The 26,396-nt window shown below is 45.6% G+C and overlaps 1 protein-coding gene across 1 annotated transcript; it reads left to right on the top strand.

The window, feature by feature from the left end:
* The first annotated feature begins 20,491 nt into the window (after positions 1–20,491).
* Positions 20,492–20,875, top strand: LOC130193286 (late histone H2A.L3). The gene has a single exon (XM_056413759.1). It carries the CDS (start codon positions 20,492–20,494, stop codon positions 20,873–20,875), a length of 384 nt encoding a protein of 127 aa, XP_056269734.1.
* The last annotated feature ends 5,521 nt before the right edge of the window (positions 20,876–26,396 follow it).

Genomic DNA, 26,396 nt, shown 5'->3' on the forward strand with positions numbered 1-26,396 from the left:
TGACTGATTGCCAATCACCAGCAGCCGAGGCCAAATCAGACACAGCTGCCACAGACGGTTTGCCAGAACCTCCTTGAGGCCAACCGAAGGTCGTCCTCCACGGCCTCCCCGAACTCCTCCCATGCACGAGTTTTCCCATCCGCAACCACCGCAGCTGCAGCCACCATATTGGAGACCAGCCAGGCCCGAAAGGCCTCCTTCTTCAGCTTGACGGCTTCCCCCACCGGGTTCTCGGGTTGCCGCCAAGACAGGCACCGATGACCTTCCGACCACAGCCCCTAACGGCCCGTCCACAATAGAAGGACCATGGTCCACTCGGATTCCATTTCCCCAACCACCCTCGGGATGTGGGAGAAGTTAATCCGGAGGTGGGAGTTGAAGACCTCCCGGGCTGAGCCTGGCGAGCTCCTGGGTCCGGCTCCGGCAGAGTGCTCCGGTCTCCCTTGACGAGGCACTCTGTGGCAAAATAAACTGAATCAATCAATCAATCATTTGGGACTGATGTCCCTCTTGGAGCAGCACCCAGGGATTCGAGACTAAAAAGGAACAAACCTCGGAAAGGTCTCAAGACATTTTTCAGGTGAAAGAGACCAACGCTATTTATGTCATGCCTCTCAACCACCAGGAGGGGGCGCCATCCTGCTTCATATGTTTCAATGAGACATTGTCCAGTTGAGGGCTCATGGATTATCCTGATAATGTCATTTGTATAGCCCTAATAACAAAACTAAGGTAAAGAGTATGTTCAAAACTTTCAAAAAAAGATTTTAAAAATAACTATTACTTTACACACGTGATCATTGGAGGAGATTATAATGATGTTTTTGCCTTAGAGAAAAAAATATATAAAAATACTAATATTACTGCTCTGAAGATAAAGCATAACATCATTTAAACTTTTTTGGCATTTTCATTTCCAATTGACAATCACTGATCCAGTCGTATTAGACAAACATAACATGTTCTCTCACAAAGGCTTGAGTAATTACTATTTAATTAAAAAGGTGAGATGAAAAACATGCACCCAGAATGGTAAAGAAACCTGTATAAAAAAATGTAATCCTTTATTACAGGTAATGAACATTTACTGAGCAACACAACAAATTTATCTTGAAGTCAAACGTTATTAAAAGAGACAAATGACAATATTAATTATACAATATACTTTACAGTATCTCTTCAGTAAATGTATCTGGTCTGACTTACTGAACGCTCTGCACTCGTATTTCTCTGTTCTAGTCATTGACCACTCAGTGGTTTAACACTACATGTCATCACACACTGATGGGAGGAGCCACCTGGCCCATCTATCAATTAGTGTAATATGGAAACAGGTCCTACATTAATATACCATTTAATATGATCACTTTTATTCATCAAGTGTCTTTTTTAACAGAAATAATAATGACACATTTATGTCCCACTGAGAGTCACTGTGCTTACGATGCAGTTAGCTTCATGCTAACATGTAAAACAGAGAGTATGTTTAAGCACATTAATACTGAGCTAACGTTAAAGGCACACATCACAGTATAATAGGTCTACTTTAATCTCTCTATATATCATTGGTGGGCCGTGTATTTTCTCCCTCGGCCTTCAATGCCGTCTTAGTACAGCTGACCAACCTAATGTAAGATATTATTTCACCAGTGTTCCGGTGCGGGGCTTTTATTGTGAAGGAGGAGACGGAAAGAGGAGTTGTGGGTTGTTAGTCGTATTCACGTGACACTGCGACAAGTGAAATAAAATGTTACATGAAGCGCAACACCTACAAATACATACCTGCAGAGTGCAGATAAATAAACACGCCATGACGGGATGCTGCGTCATTAACGGACAATGCTTGTAGTCCTCACCACCGTAATAAACACCATGACAAGAACACTGTGGGGGTGGGGTCTCTAATTGGCCTCGGCTGCTGGCTGATTGGTACTCAGCCAGCTGCTGTGGTTGATTGCCAATCAGCCAGCAGCCGAGGCAGCCAGAGCAGCTGGCTGAGTACCAATCAGCCAGCAGCCGAGACCAATTAGAGACCCCACCCCCACAGCTGCCACAAACACATTTACAAGAACCAGCCACATTTATATATAACAACACAATCAGACAGAACTGTGGCACTAAAACGCCTCACTCAATATAATCAGAAATAACCGTAAAAACAACAGACAAGTGAACACAACACTAGTGCAGAACACAACAAGCAGCTCACTGACTTCAAGTTAAAGTCCACCCTCCTCTCTTTGCCAACACACAGCTCAATGACGCGGTCCCCATGAACCGGCCTGAGACGAGCTGCTCTACTTCCATAGAGACGGTGGAGCTGACATCTGATTGGATAAAAGCTCCCGTTAAAATAAATTGCAGCGCTGCCGGATGGAAGCGCAGTAACAGAGGAAGTCAATAGTGTAAAACAAATTTAATATCTATAACTTTGTAATTATGTTGAGGCCTTCAGAGAAGGCTTAGAAGGCCCGGGCGGTCCGCCACTGGTCTATATGTATACTCTATAAAGTTACTTACATTTCTATGCCTTGACACTCAAAATGGCAACTGTTCTTAAACACTGAATCAAATATTTATATTTGATTTGGGTTCAATATTTTAACTCAAGACATGCCAAGTCTGAACACTATGAATTGTATTGTGCGGTTCATCCCCGAGACATGTGTAAGTTGTAGTTTAGTGCATACGGTACGCTTATCTTACGAAGAAAAACGTAACCGATATTTTATTGTCAATTAAATTAGCTATCTGAACAAATTTTTTCTATTTATTGTCTTACTAATATTTGTATGATGACTAACATTTACAGCTGTGTGTGTGTGACTCAAGTCAACCTGTGGGAAAGAATTAAGGAGTGTAGTTTCACTAGATTCATTTCAACCCTGGTAATAGTACAACATGCTCCTGCAACACCCGTTTTTTTCAATTAAATAGAATCACAATAAAGTGATAAAAAAAAGATTACATTTACAAAGATATCTACAAGCTCAATTAACCCTGTTTTCAAGCCAAAGTAAACCTGCATGTGAGGCCGATGTGCATTTACGTCTGAATCATACAATCAGTGACGCGGAGGAGATATCATTCATTTGGGGACCAGCCTCTAATCCCTGCCCATTCTTATCCTGATGAATAAAACCCTTGACGTGAAAGATAACAACACCATTTTTATAATCAAGCAGCAACGGAGCGCAGACCATCAGAGCAATATTGGACTAACAGTTACTGTCTTGTATCCACCATGGGACGACTGAGATGTCTGTGGCCCATGGCTCTGTGTTTGGTGACCATGGCGAGTTCAGGTAGGAAACACTCATTATGACTGGTGAAGAATGACATGTTGATATTTGTGTCATTTACAAGTCCTCAAATAAAGTTAGATGTCCTGCTCAATTTCCTGTCCTTGTGTTTTTGTGCATGTTAGTGAATTTAAATGAGAATACTTCATTGAACATGCTCAAGAGCCGAGAGCTTTTAAATGCCGACATCCGAGTGGTAATAGAGACATGCAGGTATAAATCAAGTGTCCGTTTTTGGTAATCTCAACACAAAGTTCAGACAGTGGCTTTTCAGGAGCTTTCAGTCGTATCACACAACCTCTCTCAGAGGTTTCCAGTTGCCATGGACTTGTAAATGCTAACAATGACATTCTTTGGAGCTCTTGAAGAACGTGTCCATGTTGTCCTCAATGCTTTGAAGTGACATGTTTGACGTTGATGGGACACATCAGTGGGAGTGATATTCTGGTGCATGTTTTTTTCTCTCCAATCAACCAAAAAGAAGTCAGAGTGAAGCGTGCAGGGCTTCCGCCTCTTCAGTCTCTTCCCTTGCATGACGTTCACAGTGTGGAGTGGCTGAGCTCTCCTCCAAGGAGAGTCTACAACATGTCAATTAAAATCACCAACAAGGTTTTCACACCTGCACTGCTCCACCAAGAATCTGAAGAATACCAGACCATGTATAAAGACGTCAATGACCTGGTAAGATGAACACGAGATAATGACCTTTTAGCTACTATGTACAAACATAAATGTAAATACAAAATACACTTTTTTGAAAACTTGTTTTCTTGCATAATGCTATTTGTTAAGCTAATACATACTAAAGAGAAAAAAAGGAAAATACACAAAGTTCAGATAAGAGGTTCCCCCCTACCTTTCCGCGACCATTTTGCAGATAGGAAGTTTTGCACTTATAAAACACAACACCGACAGTGAAAATGGAGGTAATAATGCAAAATGGAGGTAGTAGTGCTGTATGACTGCTGTTCACATGACATATTGCACTTCTGGCCATGGTAATGACCCCTTAGTTTCACTTACGGGGAACGGGAGTCTGCCAAGCGTCTTTTGGGGGAACTTTTCCTTTTCGATGTGACGGACCCGTGATAGAGGGTGTCATGTGTTGTATGTATTGTATACGTTTGTGATTTCTGCCCTACAGCAGTACTTAAAGCAACACTATGTAACTTTTGGACCTTAAAATAACAGCTTGAAAAAATTTGTGCCGCTACAATGACTTTTAATATGACGATTTGCGTCTCCGCTATTGCCATCGGGGGTCTGTGGGGAAATAACTCCGCTATGTAAGATTCTGGAGCCGCCCGGTATATCCGGCGGATGTACTCGACCTGCTTTCTGGCAGTGATTACGCAATGTCATATAGTGCCACTCGACGCTCGCAGCTACAGTATAAGGGTAGCTTTTATGTAGCTTTTGGTGTTGTCAACAATATTGTATTCGATCACACGTACTCCACATTTGCAGTCCCCCAAAACAAAAGGAAATGACTGCACGCGCGCCCCCCCCCCCCCCAAAAGCCGACAAACAGCTGATCGACCAGGCAGAGACGTGGCGAGGCGCCGCGTTCAATCCCCGCGCTACTTCACCCTAGTCCGGTCGGTGCTGGGCCAGTTCACAGTGTTCCTGCGCAGTCTTCTATTAGTGATCCCACCCGTTGGTATGAATCCAAAATAGAAAGTCGCCGGATTGCTGCCGTTCCGAGTCCGCCGTCGGTCAGCTCGCTCCAAACAAAAAAAAACTCGCGTCACCTCCCCCTCGTCACCTTTTATAACCCGTGACACGTACAAATAATAATAATAATAATATTATAATACAGGACAACACATGATCCCAACTCAATACAAGTGTATGCGAGGCTGCATCTATCGTCACTGGGTATTTATGACACTGAAATCGATACCTAAATACCTAAAACCTGAAGGGGGCGCCAAAAGTGAAAAGTTACATAGCATTGCTTTAAGTATTATTGGAGTCTCATGAATGCACCGATAGAAATACGGTTGCTATTCAATTAAATTCAGTTTATTTTATATAGCCCAATATCACAAATTACACACTCCCCTCAGAGGGCTTTACAATCTGTACACATACGACATCCCTGACCTTTGACCTCACATCAGATCAGGAAAAACTCCCAAGAAATAGAATAACCCTTTCAGGGGAAACAAGGTAAAAACCCTTCAGGAGAGCAATAGAGGAGGATCCCTCTCCAGGATGGACAGAACAATAGATCATGTGACCAGAAGAACAATAGATGTCATGTGACCAGATGAACAGAGTTACAAAAACATTCAATGAATATGACAGAAATTATGAATAATTAGTAGTAGGCATGGACCACGATCCTGCTTACTCCAAGGAGGAAGCAGAGTTAATATTGTGTGATGGAGAGATGACAATTCATCCATAAGGAGAGAGAGAAGAGGAGAGAGGTGCTCAGTGTATCCTAGAGGTGAGAGGAGCTCAGTGTATCCTAGAGGCGAGAGGTGCTCAGTGTATCCTAAATGTCCATAAGGAGAGAGGAGAGGAGAGAGGTGCTCAGTGTATCCTAGAGGAGAGAGGTGCTAAGTGTATCCTAGAGGAGAGAGGAGCTCAGTGTATCCTACAGGTGAGAGGTGCTCAGTGTATCCTAAACGTCCATAAGGAGAGAGGAGAGGAGAGAGGTGCTCAGTGTATCCTAGAGGTGAGAGGTGCTCAGTGTATCCTAAACGTCCATAAGGAGAGAGGAGAGGAGAGAGGAGCTCAGTGTATCCTAGAGGAGAGAGGAGAGAGGTGCTCAGTGTATCCTAACGTCCCCCAGCAGCCTCTCAGCCTATAGCAGCATCTCTAGGTCTAGACCAGGTGAACCTGGTTCAGGTCTAACTATAAGACCACCAAGGGGAAAGTCTTCAGTCTACATGAAGGGACGGTGCCTCCAGGACTGAAGGTGGAGCTGGTTCATAAAAGAGGAGGAGCTTGATACCTGAAGGCTCTGGCTCCTCCTACTTTAGACTCTAGGGACCACAAGTAGCCCCGCATTTAGTGAGGCAGCTCTCTAGTGGGGCAATATGGTACTACAAGCTCTCTAGTGGGGCAATATGGTACAACAAGCTCTCTAGTGGGGCAATATGGTACTACAAGCTCTCTAGTGGGACAATATGGTACTACAAGCTCTCTAGTGGGGCAATATGGTACAACAAGCTCTCTAGTGGGGCAATATGGTACTACAAGCTCTCTAGTGGGACAATATGGTACTACAAGCTCTCTAGTGGGGCAATATGGTACTACAAGCTCTCTAGTGGGACAATATGGTACTACAAGCTCTCTAGTGGGGCAATATGGTACTACAAGCTATTTAAGATATGATGGTGCATCACCAATCAAGGCTTTGTAGGTGAGGAGATACATTTAAAAAGTGATTCTTGATTTTACAGGGAGCCAGTGCATAGCAGCTAATGCAGGAGTGATGTGATCTCTTTTCTTAGTTTTAGTGAGAACACGAGCTGCAGCATTCTGGATCAACTGGAGGGACCTAAGAGACTTATTAGAGCAGCCTGATAATAAGGAGTTGACCTAAGAGACTTATTAGAGCAGCCTGATAATAAGAAGTTGACCTAAGAGACTTATTAGAGCAGCCTGATAATAAGGAGTTGCAGTAATCCAGTCTAGAAGTAACAAACGCGTGAACCAATTTTTCTATACACAGTAAAGGGCAAGCTAGCTTGCTCCCCATTGGCTAGGAATGCTTGGTGATTTGTCTGGATGCAGTCCAGCTGCAAGGTAGGGTGAGCAGTAATGACATATGTGCTCAACATTACATTATAGTCCATTGTCACTGTACTATTACCTCTTTATTTAGGTTACGGATGAGTTGTTGATCTGTCGATGTTTTTTTCTTCTTTTGCAGTTGGAACAAGTCTATAACTGCACTTCCGACAAAATATGTCCTACAAATAAGTTCTATGGAGGTGTTATCGCAATGACGTTCAGGTATCATCAATATCATTCATTTCTGAATCATAAAGGTACAGCGTATATAGTCTGCCAGATGATAGTGGCAGCACAGACTCCACTTCCTGGCACAAGAGGAACAACAGCAGGTTGGAGGCTGATATTTAGTATTTTAGTATTTCATAATTTTCTCCAAAGTCCTACTACATTTGCATGTATATATGCAAGTAAATGTACATATTTGCCAAAAGTACATCACAGGAACATGAGGAATATAGATTCAATTCAATTCAATTCAGTTTATTTGTATATCCCAATTTCACAAATTACAAATTTGTCTCGGAGTGCTTTACAATCTGTACACATAGACATCCCTGCCCCAAAACCTCACGTCGGATCAGGAAAAACTCCCAATTAACCCTTCAGTGTCAGGCCCCAGCCTGACTGTTAGTTTTTGCTTCACTTCCTCACCTTCCTGGCTGGCGTGGGCGTGGTTTCCGGCTCCCTTCATTCCAACTACACACACCTGCTCCCCGTTTGGTCATCAGCACACCTGCCTTCCATTCACTAATCATCTCTTCAGGATAAAACCCCGGGTTCTCCCTCCATCACATGGCTGGATCGTACTGTAGATCTCCGTGGGATCATCAGCTCTTCTACCACCGGTCTACGCCAACCCACGCCCCGCCATCGCCAACCTCCACAGCCCCGGACTACTCCTCTCCTATCCCCCTTGGACAATTATCTATCCCTATAATAAATACACCCTTCTAGGGGTTTTTGTACAACGCCTGTCTCTGCCTCTGGTTCTGCGCTTGGGTTCGCACTCCGTGCCAAACCCTAACAGAACGATCCAGCCTACTATGGACCCAGCGGAATCGGAGAGTTTCCGGCAGGCCCTCACCCACCAAGGAGCGCTCGTGGTGCAGCACAAAAGACTTCTTCACGAGACACTCACCGCCCTCCAAACCCTCAACACCCAGGTCCAGCACCTCACCTGCAAGGTAGACCAAGTCCTTTCACCCCCCGATTCCTCTACCTCCTCCGGAGAGGTCACTGGGCCTCCACCCCAGCTCAACGCTTCTCCCCCATCTCACCCCTCTCCACCTAACCAGCGATCATCATTTCCTCATGAGGCTAGGATAGCTCTCCCTAGGAGTTACGATGGCAGGTTAGGAGATTGTCGCGCATTTCTTATGCAGTGCGCATTTGTTTTCCAACATCAGTCAGTTATGTATGTGTCTGAGCAGGTAAGAGTAGCATATGTCACAAATTTATTGTCTGGTAGAGCACTTACGTGGGCGGAGTCCACGCTGTCTAGGGGATCGGAGATGAATAGTTCCTATTCAGCTTTTACAGAAGAGTTTAGGAGAGTTTTTGATCACCCTAGCCGAGGGATAGATGCTGCCAGCCAATTATTCTCGCTCTCCCAGGCTAGTCATAGCGTAGCCGAATACGCAGTTGAATTTAGAATTATAGCTTCTAATAGTGGATGGAATGATGACGCCTTACGCTGTGCATTCCGTAGGGGATTGAGCGATGAGGTGAAGGATGGGTTAGCGGTCAGGGACAGGGCTACTAGTCTAGACAACCTCATAGAGCTTTCCATCAGGCTAGACAATCGCCTACAGGAGCGTAGACGAGAGAAGTCACATAGACCCACAGACTACAATTCCCATGTGCCCCGGCATCAGCGCTTCTCCCAGAGCAGAACTCCCAATCTAGAGCCACTCCACGGCTCGTTAATCGGTCTTCTTCACCCAGTGAGGAGGAGCCCATGCAGTTGGGTCGCACCAGAATATCTCCAACAGAACGACAGCGCAGAGTTTCCATGGGAATGTGTCTTTACTGTGGAGCTCCTGGGCATGTCATCGCACTGTGTCCCCAGCGGCCAAAAGAGCTGGCCCGTCAGTAGCAATGGGCGTACTGGCGAGTCCAACCAGATCCACACTGCCCATTCAACCCCGTAAGCAGCTTGATGCCTCCATCTTGTGGGAGGATCAGGTATTGCCCGTTAACACTCTGATTGACTCGGAGCCGATGAAAGCTTCATTGATGTGGAGTTTGTGAGAGAAGCAGGCATTCCCACGGAGGTCCTGGAAGTCCCTCTAGAAGCCCGCGCACTAGATGAAGGTCTGCTGGCCTGTGTTACCCATCGCACAGTTCCTGTTACTCTCCTATTGTCCGGTAATCATCGGGAGATGGTTCAGCTCTATGTTCTCAAGACACCCACTACGCGTCTGGTTCTAGGACGTCCCTGGCTGGAGTGCCACAACCCACAGATCGATTGGACCACCGGCATGATCAATGGATGGAGCGTGTTCTGTCACTCTCACTGTCTGCAGTCCGCCCAAACACCTGGCAGGACCACGCCGGTCAGACCTATCTCCACCCCACCCGATCTGTCCTTAGTGCCTTCCCAGTACCATGACCTGGCAGATGTGTTCAGTAAGGAGCGGGCACTCTCTTCCTCCTCATCGTCCCTACGATTGCGCAATCGATCTCCTTCCAGGAGCCCCGTTGCCCTCAAGTCGATTGTTCAATTTGTCCCGTCCAGAGAAGGAAGCCATGGAGAAATATATTCGAGAGTCCCTAGCTGCCGGACTCATCACGCCTTCCTCGTCTCCTGTCGCAGCTGGCTTCTTCTTTGTTAGCAAGAAGGATAAGACTCTGCGCCCGTGTATTGATTACCGGGGCTTGAATAACATCACCATCAAGAATAAGTATCCCTTACCTCTCATCAGATCAGCATTCGAACCACTTCATGGGGCCACCATATTCTCCAAACTGGACCTCAGAAATGCCTACCACCTAGTTCGGATTCGTAAGGATGACGAGTGGAAGACGGCATTCAACACTCCCCTGGGTCACTTCGAGTACAGGGTCATGCCTTTCGGCCTTACGAATGCCCCTGCCATCTTCCAAGCCTTGGTAAACGATGTCCTCCGGGACATGCTGAACCGGTTCGTTTTCGTGTACCTCGACGACATTCTCATCTTTTCTAACAGCAAAGAGGAACACATTCAGCATGTACGTTTCGTTCTCCAGAGACTCATGGAGAACAAGCTTTACGTCAAGGCAGAGAAGTGCAAGTTCCATGTCACCTCTGTTGACTTCCTAGGCTACATTATCGAGGAGGGGCAAGTCAAGACTGATCCTCTGAAGGTCCAGGCGGTAAAGGAGTGGCCAACACCTGCAAATCTGAAGCAACTCCAGCGCTACCTTGGATTTGCAAACTTCTACCGTCGGTTCATCAGAGACTACAGTCGAGTGGCAGCTCCACTCACCAGACTCACTTCATCCACCATCACGTTTTCCTGGACACCAGCAGCTGACAGAGCTTTCACGGAGCTCAAGAGGCGCTTCACCTCGGCCCCTGTGCTGGTCCACCCGGATTCCACAAGACAATTTGTGGTAGAGGTTGATGCGTCGGACGAAGGAGTAGGGGCGGTGCTGTCCCAGCGTTCGGTCAAAGACCAAAAACTCCACCCTTGTGCATTCTACTCTCGTCGACTTTCATCAGCAGAACGGAACTACGACATAGGAAACCGTGAGTTGCTGGCAGTGAAGTTGGCCTTGGAGGAGTGGAGGCATTGGCTTGAGGGTACTGAACAGCCATTTATTGTATGGACGGACCACCGTAACCTGGCCTACATACAATCTGCAAAACGTCTCACGCCGCCAGTCTCGCTGGGCATTGTTCTTTGGGCGTTTCAACTTCACCCTGACCTACCGTCCGGGTTCCCGAAACGTGAAGCCTGATGCTCTTTCTCGCCTCTTCACTCCTGTGGAGACCCCTGAGATCCCTGACACCATCATCCCTGAGTCCCGAGTGGTCCGAGCTGTCACCTGGGGTATTGAGTCCGTGGTCAAGGAGGCTCAAAAACATCAGACAGTCCCAGAGAACATGCCGGAGAACCGACTCTTTGTCCCGGATTCGGTTCGGTCCGAAGTTCTTCAGTGGGCTCATGCTTCCCGCCACGTCTGCCATCCGGGGGTTCGACGCACTCTATCCTTCCTTCGTCGACAGTTCTGGTGGTCAACCATGGATAAAGATACTAAAGCCTTCGTATCCGCCTGCAAGGTGTGCGCTCAGAGTAAGGGGTCCCATCGACCTCCTGCTGGTCTCCTACGACCACTTCCCATTCCAGGCCGTCCATGGTCCCACATCGCCCTGGACTTTGTCACCGGGCTTCCACCATCTAAGGGGAACACGGTCATCCTCACCATCGTTGACCGGTTCTCCAAGGCGGTACATTTCGTGGCCCTGCCAAAGCTTCCCACAGCTTCCGGCACCGCTGACCTAATGGTTAAACACGTGTTTCGCCTTCATGGAATTCCCACGGACATGGTCTCGGATCGGGGGTCCCAGTTCACCGCTCAGGTTTGGAGGGCGTTCTGCCAAGCTCTGGGAGCAGGGGTCAGTCTGTCCTCCGGTATCACCCACAGACCAACGGCCAGACGGAGAGAGCTAACCAGGACTTGGGAGCAGCCTCCGTTGCATCACAGCCCAGAATCCATCATCTTGGAGCAAACTTCTACCCTGGGTGGAGTATGCACAACTCCCTCTCCAGCGCAGCCACCGGATGTCTCCCTTTGAATGCTCCATTGGATTCCAACCCCCTCTACTTCCACTCCAGGAGAAGGAAGTGGCGGTCCCGTCGGTCCAAGCATATCTACGTCGCTGCCGGAAGGTGTGGCGAGAGACTCGGGCCGCTCTGCTCCGTTCCACTACCCAGAACCAGCGTTTCGCTGATCGTCACCGGTCCAAGGCCCCGGTTTACCAACCAGGTCAGAGCGTGTGGCTGTCCACCAAAGACATGCGTCTTAAAGGGGTATCCAAGAAACTGGCACCCAGATTCATTGGCCCCTACATCATTGACACCATCATCAACCCTTCTGTTGTCCGCCTCCAGCTACCCGCTTCCCTCAGCATCCATCCCACTTTCCACGTTTCCCTCATCAAACCCGTTTCCTCTTGCCCTCTGTCTCCTCCCACTGAGGTACCACCACCTCCTCGCATAATCGATGATCATCCGCCTACACGGACCGGCAGCTACTAGATGTTCGTCGTGAGGTCGGGGTTTCCAGTACCTGGTGGACTGGGAGGGTTACGTCCAGAGGAACGCAGTTGGGTATCCCGAGGGCTCATCTTAGACCCTCCTCATCAAGGACTTCCACCGGCTCAACCCAGACAAGCCTCAAGGGCCACTTGGTGGCGTCCGTCGGGGGGGGGGGTACTGTCAGGCCCCAGCCTGACTGTTAGTTTTTGCTTCACTTCCTCACCTTCCTGGCTGGCGTGGGCGTGGTTTCCGGCTCCCTTCATTCCAACTACACACACCTGCTCCCGTTTGGTCATCAGCACACCTGCCTTCCATTCACTAATCATCTCTTCAGGATAAAACCCCGGGTTCTCCCTCCATCACATGGCTGGATCGTACTGTAGATCTCCGTGGGATCATCAGCTCTTCTACCACCGGTCTACGCCAACCCACGCCCCGCCATCGCCAACCTCCACAGCCCCGGACTACTCCTCTCCTATCCCCCTTGGACAATTATCTATCCCTATAATAAATACACCCTTCTAGGGGTTTTTGTACAACGCCTGTCTCTGCCTCTGGTTCTGCGCTTGGGTTCGCACTCCGTGCCAAACCATAACATTCAGGGGGAAAAAAAGGGAAGCAACCTTCAGGAGAGCAACAGAGGAGGATCCCTCTCCAGGATGGACAGATGCAATAGATGTCATGTGACCAGAAGGACAGATTTAGAGTTAAAATATATTCAATGAATATGACAGAGTGTATGAATAGTTCATAGATGTATATAACTTGTTTTTCTTGAAAACATACTTTCTCTTTCAGCCATGGATCAGTGATCGCAACTCCAACTGTTGTCTTCGATACCAACGCTATCAATCCCTCAGTTGTCGAAAACATTTTTAGATTTAATGTCGTAAACCTCATAAACCAACCTCTCAAAGTAGACCCAGAGTATACCGGTAAGATCTAATTTTGTACGTGTAATTCAAATTTGTTTCTTTATCAACAAAAGGTATTGATTATGTATATGGAATACATAATCAATACCTTTTGTTTTTCTTTAGTTGGCAATGTACATCCTTGGACTCCCCATACCATGGCCACACCTACAACTACACCTACCACACCTATACCTACAACTACCACACCTACAACTACACCTACCACACCTATACCTACAACTACCACACCTATACCTACAACTACCACACCTATACCTACAACTACAACTACACCTACCATACCTATACCTACAACGACCACACCTACAACTACATCTACCATACCTATACCTACAACGACCACACCTACAACTACACCTACCACACCTATACCTACAACGACCACACCTACAACTACACCTACCACACCTATACCTACAACTACCACACCTATACCTACAACTACCACACCTATACCTACACCTACCACACCTATACCTACAACTACCACACCTATACCTACACCTACCACACCTATACCTACAACTACCACACCTATACCTACAACTACCACACCTATACCTACACCTACCACACCTATACCTACAATGACCACACCTACAACTACACCTACCACACCTATACCTACAACTACCACACCTACAACTACCACACCTATACCTACAACTACCACACCTATACCTACAACTACCACACCTACAACTACCTCCCCGATACCTATACTTACAACTACAACACCTACCCCACCTATACCTACAACTACCCCACCTATACCTACAACTACCACACCTACAACTACCTCCCCGATACCTATACTTACAACTACAACACCTACCCCACCTATACCTACAACTACCCCACCTATACCTACAACTACCACACCTACACCTACAACTACCAGAACTATACCTAAAACTACCACACCTACAACTACCATAACATCTACAACTACAAAACCTACTATCAATGCACCCACAACTCCAGCGCTCTCATCCGCCACTACAACCCGAGATTCTGCAACAACATCTTCAGCCACCAAGACAACTGTGAATGACAAACAGACATATTCGCACAATGTTTCAACTGGAACGTCAGTTGATCCCCAGACATCAGGCACCAGCAGCAGCAGCAGAGATGGGAGCAGTGACTGGGTACCTGGATGGGGTATTGCCCTCTTAGTATTGGCCGCTGCCATCCTGTTGCTGGTCATAATCATCTTTATCATGATGGTGAGTCATCAAGCAGGTTTAATACAATATAATTTCTCATTTGTTGTGAAACCTAAAGTTAACATTGACTTATTTCAATGTATGTCCATCACAAAAGTTACAACATTGTAACCCTAGTTAGGACGACTGCACCCTGTGGTCACCCCTTCTCCTACTGTAGATTTGCATAAGCCTAGTCAGCCAATCAAGCTTTGTAGATGAGGAGAAGGTGAGGTGGTCTGGGCCTCTAAGGCAGCACAACCAACTGCTAAGCTATTGTGCACCCTCTTCAGCGATTGTTCTGGGAGTGGCAGGCACCTTTGACAGAAGGCTCACTCTGTGCTTATATAACTCGGTACATATTAAATGGACCTGTACTTGTATAGCATTTGTCTAGTATTCTTGTCATCATTCACCCAATCACACCCATTCATACACTGATGGGACTGTGCCACCTGCCATTCATAGAACATTCATACTTGCCCAAGGACACATCGACATGGGTCGCCCCCTTACTAGAGTTATAATATTGTAACCTTTGTTACAGTTAGACAATCCGTGCCCTCTACTTGACTCTATGGGTACAGTGGATGGAGCTAGATGAATTGACCCAACCATACTGATCCCGACTGGCTGAAAATTGGTCAACACAGCCTAAGGACTTTAAGATAAAGAATACCCTCATACCTCAATCTTACAGCACCTAATGCATCGTGTCCACACTAATTCTGAAGGTGCAAACCCGAAGGACAGTCTGTTTACTAGTAGGATCATCACTGGAAGGTTGAAACACAAGAAGAAGTTGAGTTTCGAAGCCACAACCTGAAAGTTTGTACCTTTTAAGTTAATGGGGGCAAACCAATTTCCCTTTTATGTGAATATGCAACCCAGTTGCGAGAAAAACAAGTTGGCTTTCCCAAATATCAGCCTTCTTCTGGTCAAATATGGAGATCATAACTTCTAGCGCCTTTGTGGCTCTCAGAATCCTGTAAAATGCAGACAGAGCTGGTCTCATTCTGGTCTGAATATGTGTGATGGTGTGATGGTCAGATAATGCAAACAAGCCAGATTGAGAAACCCTGGTTGATTTACAGAGTTGATGACCAGCTTCATAGAATTCAATGCTATTATTAGGACCGTTGAGAGAGATTACACTTGTCTGGCTTTGTTGAACCGAATAACCAACAGATACCCTGAGTATGCTGAACTGAACTCCCTTTGTCGTATTTGGGGATTGGGTTTAGGATCAATCCATTGGCTCCTTTGAAGGCCATGCTATTTGTTGGAGGAATTTAATTGGGATATAGCTTTGTGATATGGTAGTTCACTCTACTTCTACTGTCTGAACTCTGCCTCTATGCTTTGTTGTTTCAGTTGGTCCGATGGTGTTGTATGACAACAGAAAGCAGTCAAATGGACACTACATACGATCCATATTTCACTGACAGGAAACAACCGCTTCCGAGCCCTCTGCCCGTGGACTCACATCCAACCCCAGTGACACAGAAGCCAGGGTATACCCCAGTCATTGTAAGTGCTGCAAGTTAGTAGAGAGTCAGTAAGACCTGTGCAGTATGTGTGCTTATATATTTGTATCATTCTGTATGTAGTACATGCATGTAAACACATTTTTTTCCTCATACTTTTTCTACAGGGGGACACGCCCAAGAAGAACCGAACAGGGTTCTATTCAGTAAATCCCTGAACGTGTCTGGATGAATGGGAGCCATCAAGTTATATATGTTATAAATGCTAATTGCCTTTGCTTTTTTTCCTTCCTGTATCCATGAAGTACTTTAAATGATATTATCAGGTGAAATATGTTATTTAGTATAACATTGTTAAAGTAAAGAAAGGCACGTGTAAATAAAGGTTAATGAAAATGCGTTTGGTGTTATTCTTTCAGTGAAATTGAAGCAGTACATTCTCTTTTATGGGTTTAGGAAATGCTCCTACCTTTCGGACTCATGAAACCCAACGCACAATAAGGCATTGTCACTAAGCTAAGAGATGAAATGTTACAGGCTTTAAAAAAAAATCAAAAGCAACATTATAATGAATGACTAAATAAATAAATTCATTTCAATTTGGAGTCCATGTTTGGTAACTAATGCCATGTTGTAATGCAGAGGGAGTGAGGTGACCTCTCCCACTCTCTCAACAGTATTAATCACTGCTTACTCATTAGAACATTTCTTTGATACTCACACCAAGGTGCTGTCTGACAATACAAGGAGGCTGGGCATTGTGTGTTTTGCTATGAATTTACCAGTTTATTAAACAAAGGCATGGTTTCTATAAATGCACATCGACTAAGAGAGGGTTTAAAGTGCACAGTTCAACCTACACAAGTCCACACAACACAATCGTCACTAAGGGCGCATTCACACAAGCCTTGTTTAGTGCGGTTCATGTGAATGCATGACTCAAACTCTAATGCAGACTTAATGACATAATCGAACAACGCACTACACCTATGAGTCATTTCTTTGAGTGTAGCAGCATCTCTAGGTCTGAACCAGGTGAACCTGGTTCAGGTCTAACTATAAGACCATCAAGAGGAAAGTCCTCAGTCTCCATCAGGGGACTGTGTCTGCCTCCAGGACTGAAGGTGGAGCTGGTTCATAAAAGAGGAGGAGCTTGATACCTGAAGGCTCTGGCTCCATCCTACTTTTTAAGACCCTAGGAACCACAAGTAGCCCCACATGCAGTGTTGCCAGGTCCGCGGTTATCCCGCGGAATTGGGCTACTTTTGAAGTATTGCCGCGGGTTGAATTTTTTGTCCGCTGGTACGGGTAGACCTATTTTGCATGCAAATTACATGAATATCTTTAAATAAAAATCCATATTTTAAATGAAATAAATTATTTATACCCAAATCCGACCAAACTGACTCCAGATCAGCACGTGCACACATGGACATGGACTTTAAAAGCAGTGTATATGGTTTGGCACGGGCATATTTTGAGTTCTGATATTGGGCTGGTTTTTGGGCTGGTTTTGATTGGCCATTGGGCTGGTTTTGTCACACAGACCTGGCAACCCTGGTGCGCTGCGTCGATGTGAAATAGATCGCTTGTCTAGATCCCCAAAACGCAGAGTATGGAGTCATTCATCCTGATTTTGCAACCCTGTATCACAAAAATGTAGGGTTGTAAACTGCGTTAATGTTAGAAAGTTGGCTGACTGACGCCTTGCAAATCACATCAACCATTATGGCTTGTTACAATAACGATGTTATCGGATAGTACAGTGTCTATTTCTCGGTAACTTTTGAAAAATCTAAGCGAGAAAACGCCAAAAAATGTACATTTACATACAGAAAAGACAGACCCACTGTCTTACGACCTCTCTCCCCTTAGCATCGATGCAGCCTTGAAGCTGCCTATTACACTCAAAGAAATGACTCATTGGATGAACTCAATTAAATTTTTGGCAGGTTTTCCATCCAATAATTATATGCAACTCCAACTCAAATTTAGCACATCAGTGCAATAAAATGTAATTAAGTTAGTCCAACTCATTTGTATCAAATACATCTAAAATAAAATAACGATATTCATTAAATTAAATAAATTTGTGTTTGTCCAACTCAAAATATAAACTAACTAACTAATGAAATATGCAAACTCCACACAGAAAGAACGCCCCGAGTGGGAATTGAACCCACAGCCCTCTGGCTTTGGGGCGACAGTGCTAGCCACTACACCACCATACAGCCCTGAAAGTGTCTTCACCTCATGTAAACAACTCATTTTCAGAAGGCGCATGCGCAAAGGGTAGTCCTCAATGAAACACATTTATTTTGAGTTGATATGCACACCATCTAACCTAAATAAATCTAATAAATGAAAGTATTCATACATTTTGTGTTACACCCATTAAATATAAATATCTATTTTTGTAATTGATTTATTCAAATGTATCAAACAATATTTAAATGTGTCACCTCTAAGAAGGCCTTGAATCGTTTTTGTGAGTGTAACCTAAATAAATCTAATAAATGAAAGTATTCATACATTTTGTGTTACACCCATTCAATATAAATATCTTCGTTTTGTAATTGATTTATTTCAATGTATCAAACAATATTTAAATGTGTCACCTCGAAGAAGGGCTTGAATCGTTTTTTTGAGTGTAGCCACACATCTGCGCCAGCTCCCTCGGCAACTGGAAATTGTCAACAAAGATGGCGGACTAAACTCCGCTGACAGCCGTGTTTTGTATGTAAATGTATGTAATGGTGATGTGGATTCTGTAGACGGCATTGCCCTGGCATCCAACACCACTGTAAAGAATCTTGGCGTTATCTTTGATCGGGACTTGTCCTTTAACTCCCACGTAAAGCAAATCTCAAGGACTGCATTCTTTCATCTACGTAATATTTCAAAAATCAGGCACATCTTGTCTCAAAAAGATGCAGAAAAATTGGTTCACGCGTTCGTTACTTCGAGACTGGATTACTGCAACTCCTTATTAGCAGGCTGCTCTAATAAATCTCTTAGGTCCTTCCAGTTGATCCAGAATGCTGCAGCTCGTGTTCTCACTAAAACTAAGAAAAGAGATCACATCACTCCTGCACTAGCTGCTCTGCACTGGCTCCCAGTAAAATCAAGAATCACTTTTAAAATTCTTCTCTTAACCTACAAAGCCTTGATTGGTGATGCTCCATCATATCTTAAGGAGCTTGTCGTACCATATTGCCCCACTAGAGAGCTACGCTCACTAAATGCGGGACTACTTGTAGTTCCTAGAGTCTTAAAAGTAGAATGGGAGCCAGAGCCTTTAGTTATCAAGCTCCTCTTTATGGAACCAGCTTCCAATTTCAGTCCGGGAGGCAGACACAGTCACCTCGTTTAAGAGTAGACTTAAGACCTTCCTCTTTGACAGAGCTTATAGTTAGGGCTGAATCAGGTTTGCCCTGGTCCAGCCCCTTGATATGCTGCTATAGGCTTATAGCTGCCGGGGGACGTTTTAGGATGCACTGAGTACCTATCTCCTCTTTTCTTCTCTCCTTAAGGATGAATTTTCATCTCTCAATCACACGTTACTAACTCTGCTTTCTTCCCGGAAGTCCTTTTGACTTTACGTCTCATGGGGTCATCGGACCCTATGAGACGGCATAGATCCTATCTGCCTGATGGATCGTCTGGGTCGTGGAATTCCTGCTCATGACTACGCCACTGTCCTGTTGAGACTCCGCCACTCCTCCTCCCCACCGCCATCTGCCTGATGGATCGTGGAGGTCTCCATCGTGGAATATGCCTACTATGAACTATTCATACACTCTGTCATATTCATTGAATGTATTTTAACTCTAAATCTGTCCTTCTGTACACATTACATCTATTGCATCTGTCCATCCTAGGAGAGGGATCCTCCTCTGTTGCTCTCCTCCAGGTTTCTTCCCTTTTTTTCCCCCTGAAGGGTTATTTGGGAGTTTTTCCTGGTCCGATGTGAGGTTTTGGGGCAGGGATGTCTATGTGTACAGATTGTAAAGCACTCCGAGACAAATTTGTAATTTGTGAAATTGGGCTATACAAATAAACTGAATTGAAAAAATAAAACTGAATGTACATTTTTCGGCGTTTTCTTGCTTAGATTTTTCAAAAGTTACCGAGAAATAGACACTGTACTATCCTATTACACCGTTATTGTAACCAGAAATAATGGTTGATATGATTTGCGAGGCGAACACGTTTTCAGACACAGCCACTGTATGTAATGTCAGTTTAGATCAAATGAGTTAATACAACACATTGGAATTGATACACATAACTTGAAAGTCTACCAGAAGTTGACCAAACTCCAAATGACTGAGTCATTATGGCTGCAGTTCAATTATGAGTTCATGTTAGTGTATCACTCAAGTAGCTACAACTTTTTTATGCCATTTAAGTTGGGGTAGCTTACTTCTTTTATTAAGATGAGCTGGTAGGTTTTACAGTGTACCAAATGGCATCCCCAAATGGCATCCTCTTCGGTATACCATTTGTTTAAACTTGAGGCTACTTAAGTCATGCTATATTTGAACTAGCAGGTTTATTATGTCTGGACGTGGAAAGGGAGCCGGTAAAACCAGAGCGAAGGCCAAGACCAGGTCCTCCAGGGCCGGGCTCCAGTTCCCCGTGGGCCGTGTCCACAGGCACTTGAGGAAGGGTAACTACGCCCGGCGTGTCGGCGCCGGAGCTCCGGTGTACCTGGCGGCGGTGCTGGAGTATCTGACTGCTGAGATCCTGGAGCTGGCCGGGAACGCGGCCCGCGACAACAAGAAGACCCGCATCATCCCCCGTCACCTGCAGCTGGCCGTCCGCAACGACGAGGAGCTCAACAAGCTGCTGGGCGGAGTGACCATCGCTCAGGGCGGCGTGCTGCCCAACATCCAGGCGGTGCTGCTGCCCAAGAAGACCGAGAAGGCCGCCAAGAAGTAGACACAGCAACAACACCACAACAACAATTGTGGCCGGTGTGGACGCGTCCACCATCTCCTGGATCACTGACTACCTCACAGGCAGACCACAGTTTGTCAGAATGGGCCGTGTGCTGTCTGGAACGGTGGTCAGTGATGTTGAACCCACAGGAACTGTTCTGTCTCCCTTCCTCTTCACCCTGTACACCAGTGACTTCCAGTACAACACGGAGTCATGCCATCTGCAGAAGTACTCTGATGATTCTGCAGTGGTCGGGTGTATTAGGGATGGACGGGAGGAGGAGTACAGGGCAGTGGTGAGTGACTTTGTAAAGTGGGCCGATGAGAACCACCTGCGGCTGAACGTGGCCAAGACCAGAGAGATGGTGGTGGACTTCAGGAGGAAGGCGACAGCTCCTACACCTCTGAGTGTCCTGGGAGTGGACGTGGACATGGTGGAGGAGTACAAGTACCTGGGCGTCTCCATCGACAGCCGACTGAACTGGAAGGCCAACATCAACGCTGTGTACAAGAAGGGGATGAGTCGACTCTTTTCCTGAGAAAGCTTCGATCCTTCAACGTGTGCAGCAAGATGTTGGAGTTGTTCTACCAGTCGGTTGTGGCCAGTGTGCTGCACTTTGCCATTGTCTGCTGGGGGAGCAGCATCGGAGCCGGTGACACCAGCCGTCTTAACAAACTGGTGAGGAAGGCTGGCTCCATCATCGGCTGCCAGCTGGAGCACCTGGAACAGGTGGTGGAGAGGAGGACGTTGAAGAAACTGGTGTCCATATTGGACAACCCGGACCACCCTCTCCACCACCTCCTACAGGGACAGAGGAGTACTTTCTCCAGACGTCTCCTCACGCTCCGCTGCCACAAGGAGATACAGGAGAACATTCCTGCCGACGGCTATGAGGCTCTACAACAGTTCACCTCTTGCCAGATCACCCTAACCCTTCTTATATTTTGTGTTTTGTTTTTTTATTCTTGTGTGTTGCTGCTACTGACTCGACAAATTTCCCCTTGGGGATTAATAAAGTATATATCTATCTATCTATCTATCTATTAGCTAGTTTAGTCTTTTCTATTGTTGTATTCAAAAAATATTGTTGTATTCACATAAGCAATTTAGTTTAAAGCATTTGTTTGGAAACAAGTGACTTCATCTTCTAATTCAAAATGGCAAATACTGAATTAAATACATACCTTAATGAAAATAGACCTTTAAAAATGTGAAATCCTAAGTATCATGGAAAGTCATAGTTAAAAATGAAAGAAGACGCTCAAGAATAAAGAAACAAAAAAGGTCCATAGTCGTGGTTCCCTCACTTCCCAAATAAAGGACCTGTAGATTCACTCTTCAGGTGCGTTTACACCAAAAGCGAAACTATTTTTCGCGTCGCCAAAAACGCGCGAGTTTACTCGTTCGACCATTCGCCGTGTTCTCACCATAAGCGTCGAGACGCTCCGTGAGGGGCGGGGCTTATTTCCGTGTCTTGTCTCCGTAAAGACCGTTATCATTTCCTTAATCCACCACGGAATAACTAACCACTAGTTCTGCTTTATACTTGTCGTGGACGTCCCACACACTAACGCCCTCGTGTTTGGGTTGATGACGTCACCCGTAGGCTTACACAGCTCGGTCACTTTCACCGATGAAGTTACTGTTACGTCTGAAAGACTTCCGCTTCCAGCGCTACGAGAGCGGAACTCAAGAGCTGATTGGCCCGAGTTGCGCGATGACCGCCTCAAAGTTGAAATGTTTCAACTTGGGGCGAAAATTGCGCCGCTGAAAACGCGTTGCCCACATCGCGTCGCCCCAAACGCGCCGCCCGGGAAAATATCGCATCTATCGCAGCCACAAGCGTCTGTGCGTTGACTTTTCATGGGATTCGGTCGCGCGAAAAAATAGTTTTGCTTTTGGTGTGAACGCAGCTTAACTCTAAACATATCTGCTATTTGTCTAACCCTAACCTGAATTGATCTCAAATGTATGCTAATAACAGACGGCTTTATTGATTATGTGACAGATGACTCCTGTTCTTCGGGTGAGTTTTCTTAGTGAACCAAAACTGAACCCAGCTATTGGTCATCCACCATATCTTTAGAATATAAAAGAATATAAGTGCATCCTGTTTCCAAGAATGTCAATATTTGGTCGTGATGCATGTGTCAGGGTTACACAGGGATGTATGACGTTAGCATACACACACGTAGCGGCCTGGAAGTGGTTGTCTCATTGCAGCTATTGTTTAAGGGGCATTGTGGTGCCACTGGGGAGGGAACACCGGGACAACTTTGTTCTCCACTCTCTTCACAGTTCAGCTGCTTATCAGTTCATAACTCACAACGCCAAAGCACTGCGCTACGTGTGGAGGTATTCATGACGGACGTCACTGTGTACTCCTCGTGTTTGAGGAACAACCTTTACTCTGAGCTTTTAATGACGAGATTAATTGCTGCGGCATTGTCAGCGGAACAGTAGACGGCACAATGCGGGGTGTAACCACACAGTGCACTGGACTGAAGCTAAAGCACACACACACACACACTCACACACACTCACCTACACACACTCACCTACACGCACACACACACACACACACACACACACCTACACACACTCACCTACACACACGCGCACACACACCTACACACACACACTCACCTACACACACTCACCTACACGCACACACTCACCTACACACACACACTCACCTACACGCACACACACACCTACACACTCACCTACATGCACACACACACACACACACACACTCACCTACACGCACACACACACACCTACACACTCACCTACACGCACACACACCTACACACACTCACCTACACGCACACACACACCTACACACACACACACACACCTACATGCACACACACACCTGGGTGGTGATGGTGAAAGTCAGAAGAGACTCCAGAGGAGGAAAAGAGGTGCACGATGGGTGGAGATATAGAGCACCTTAATGCAACCCATATCTCAAGGAGCCCTGGCAATCTTGAAGTACCATGAACTCCATTTTTTATTGTAGGAACAAATGATGTTGTGACCGCTGCAGGGAACGAGGAAGGTGCGGCTGGGCGTGAAGCGGAGGTCTGTGTGAGGGGAGGAGGCTCATTTTGATTCACTTCATTGCATTATCTGGGTCATCGCCTCCTCCTTCTCCTCTGCCCGTCCTTCTCAGCATTCCTCCCCATCCTCCATCATTCCTCCACCCAGTGGTGTAGAGTAACGAAGTAGAAATACTTCGTTACTTTACTTAAGTGTTATTTGGGAGTTTTTCCTGATCCGATGTGAGGTTTTGGGACAGGGATGTCTATGTGTACAGATTGTAAAGCACTCCAAGACAAATTTGTAATTTGTGAAATTGGGCTATACAAATAAACTGAATTGAATTGAATTGAATTAAGTCGTTTTTTTTGGATATCTGTACTTTATTTTACTTCTTATATTTCTGTTTACTTTTACTTCACTACATTTTGCAATGAAAACTTGTACTTTTACTCCGATACATTTCCCCTGAAACAGTATCGTTACTCGTTACTACGGAAAAAAATAATCATGAGAAACATCGGGGACTGTTGTGGAACACACCGCAGCGCACCTGAACGCAGCACGAACACCAGGTTGGGGATCAGGGGTCCTTGCCGCGTGTTTTCTCTTCCCAGTGATGCCCAGGATGTTAGCGAGCGGCTACATATACGACTCATTTCATGTGGAGCAGCAATGGAAGCTAATCGAACAACCACGGGGACCAAGAGCAACGTCCGTGGCCATATTTGGGCGAACTCTTTTCTTTTGTCGGAGTGAAAGTTTCTTCCTACCGGATGAAGTGCCTCTTATGCCGACCGAAAGCTACGGAGATATGGCCTTCAACAACTCACTATCCAACCTCAGGAAACACATTGAGGTAAATTAAGAGTAATCCCATGAGCCGCAACGTTAATGTTTAGTCATGATAATTAGCATAAACCTGTTAAGATATCTAGCAGTGTTGTCCTCAGGATTGTAGTAAGTTATATCTTTGGCAGGAGAGGGGAAAACAGGTGTCTGATTGTCCTACACATGTTGTATGTTAGGCTAACGTTCGCTAGCTATCGTCAATTAAAGAGACAATTAGCGTGAGTGCAGCAGACCGATCTCTAACCTCCCCTTCCTCTCCAAGATCCTTGAGCAAGTGGTCGCAAATCAGTTGTGCGACTTTCTACATCATAATAGTTTATTTGAGAAATTTCAATCAGGATTTAGAAAACACCACAGCACCGAGACGGCACTGGTGAAAATTACAAATGACCTCTTAATGGCAGCAGATAAAGGACTCCTCTCTGTCCTGGTCTTGTTAGACCTTAGTGCTGCATTCGACACCATTGACCATGACATCCTGTTACAGAGACTGGAGCAGTCGATTGGCATTTCAGGCACGGCACTAATTTGGTTTAAATCCTATTTATCAGATCGATCTCAGTTTGTATTTGTAAACGATGACGCCTCGATAACCACTAACGTTAATCACGGAGTTCCACAAGGTTCTGTGCTTGGACCAATTTTATTTACCTTATACATGCTTCCTTTGGGCAATATTATCAGGAAACATTCCATAAACTTTCATTGTTATGCAGATGATACTCAACTATATCTATCGATAAAACCAGAGGAGAGCAACCAACTCGGTAAAATTCAAGCATGTCTTAAAGACATAAAAACATGGATGACCTGCAACTTCTTGATGTTAAACTCAGACAAAACCGAAGTAATTTTAATCGGCCCTGAGCACCTTAGAGATCAATTATCTGGTGATGTGGTTTCTGTAGACGGCATTGCCCTGGCATCCAACACCACTGTAAAGAATCTTGGCGTTATCTTTGATCGGGACTTGTCCTTTAACTCCCACGTAAAGCAAATCTCAAGGACTGCATTCTTTCATCTACGTAATATTTAAAAAATCAGGCACATCTTGTCTCAAAAAGATGCAGAAAAATTGGTTCACGCATTCGTTACTTCGAGACTGGATTACTGCAACTCCTTATTATCAGGCTGCTCTAATAAGTCTCTTAGGTCCCTCCAGTTGATCCAGAATGCTGCAGCTCGTGTTCTCACTAAAACTAAGAAAAGAGATCACATCACTCCTGCACTAGCTGCTCTGCACTGGCTCCCAGTAAAATCAAGAATCACTTTTAAAATTCTTCTCTTAACGTACAAAGCCTTGATTGGTGATGCACCATCATATCTTAAGGAGCTTGTAGTACCATATTGCCCCACTAGAGAGCTACGCTCACTAAATGCGGGACTACTTGTAGTTCCTAGAGTCTTAAAAAGTAGAATGGGAGCCAGAGCCTTCAGTTATCAAGCTCCTCTTTTATGGAACCAGCTTCCACCTTCAGTCCGGGAGGCAGACACAGTCACCTCGTTTAAGAGTAGACTTAAGACTTTCCTCTTTGACAGAGCTTATAGTTAGGGCTGAATCAGGTTCGCCTGGTCCAGCCCCTTGATATGCTGCTATAGGCCTATAGCTGCCGGGGGACGTTTA

The sequence above is a fragment of the Pseudoliparis swirei genome, chromosome 1, assembly GCF_029220125.1.
Source record: "Pseudoliparis swirei isolate HS2019 ecotype Mariana Trench chromosome 1, NWPU_hadal_v1, whole genome shotgun sequence".
NCBI lineage: Eukaryota > Metazoa > Chordata > Actinopteri > Perciformes > Liparidae > Pseudoliparis > Pseudoliparis swirei.

Excerpts from the sequence above, each read along its gene's own strand:
- LOC130193286 (XM_056413759.1), top strand. The coding sequence starts at position 20,492 with ATGTCTGGACGTGGAAAGGGAGCCGGTAAAACCAGAGCGAAGGCCAAG.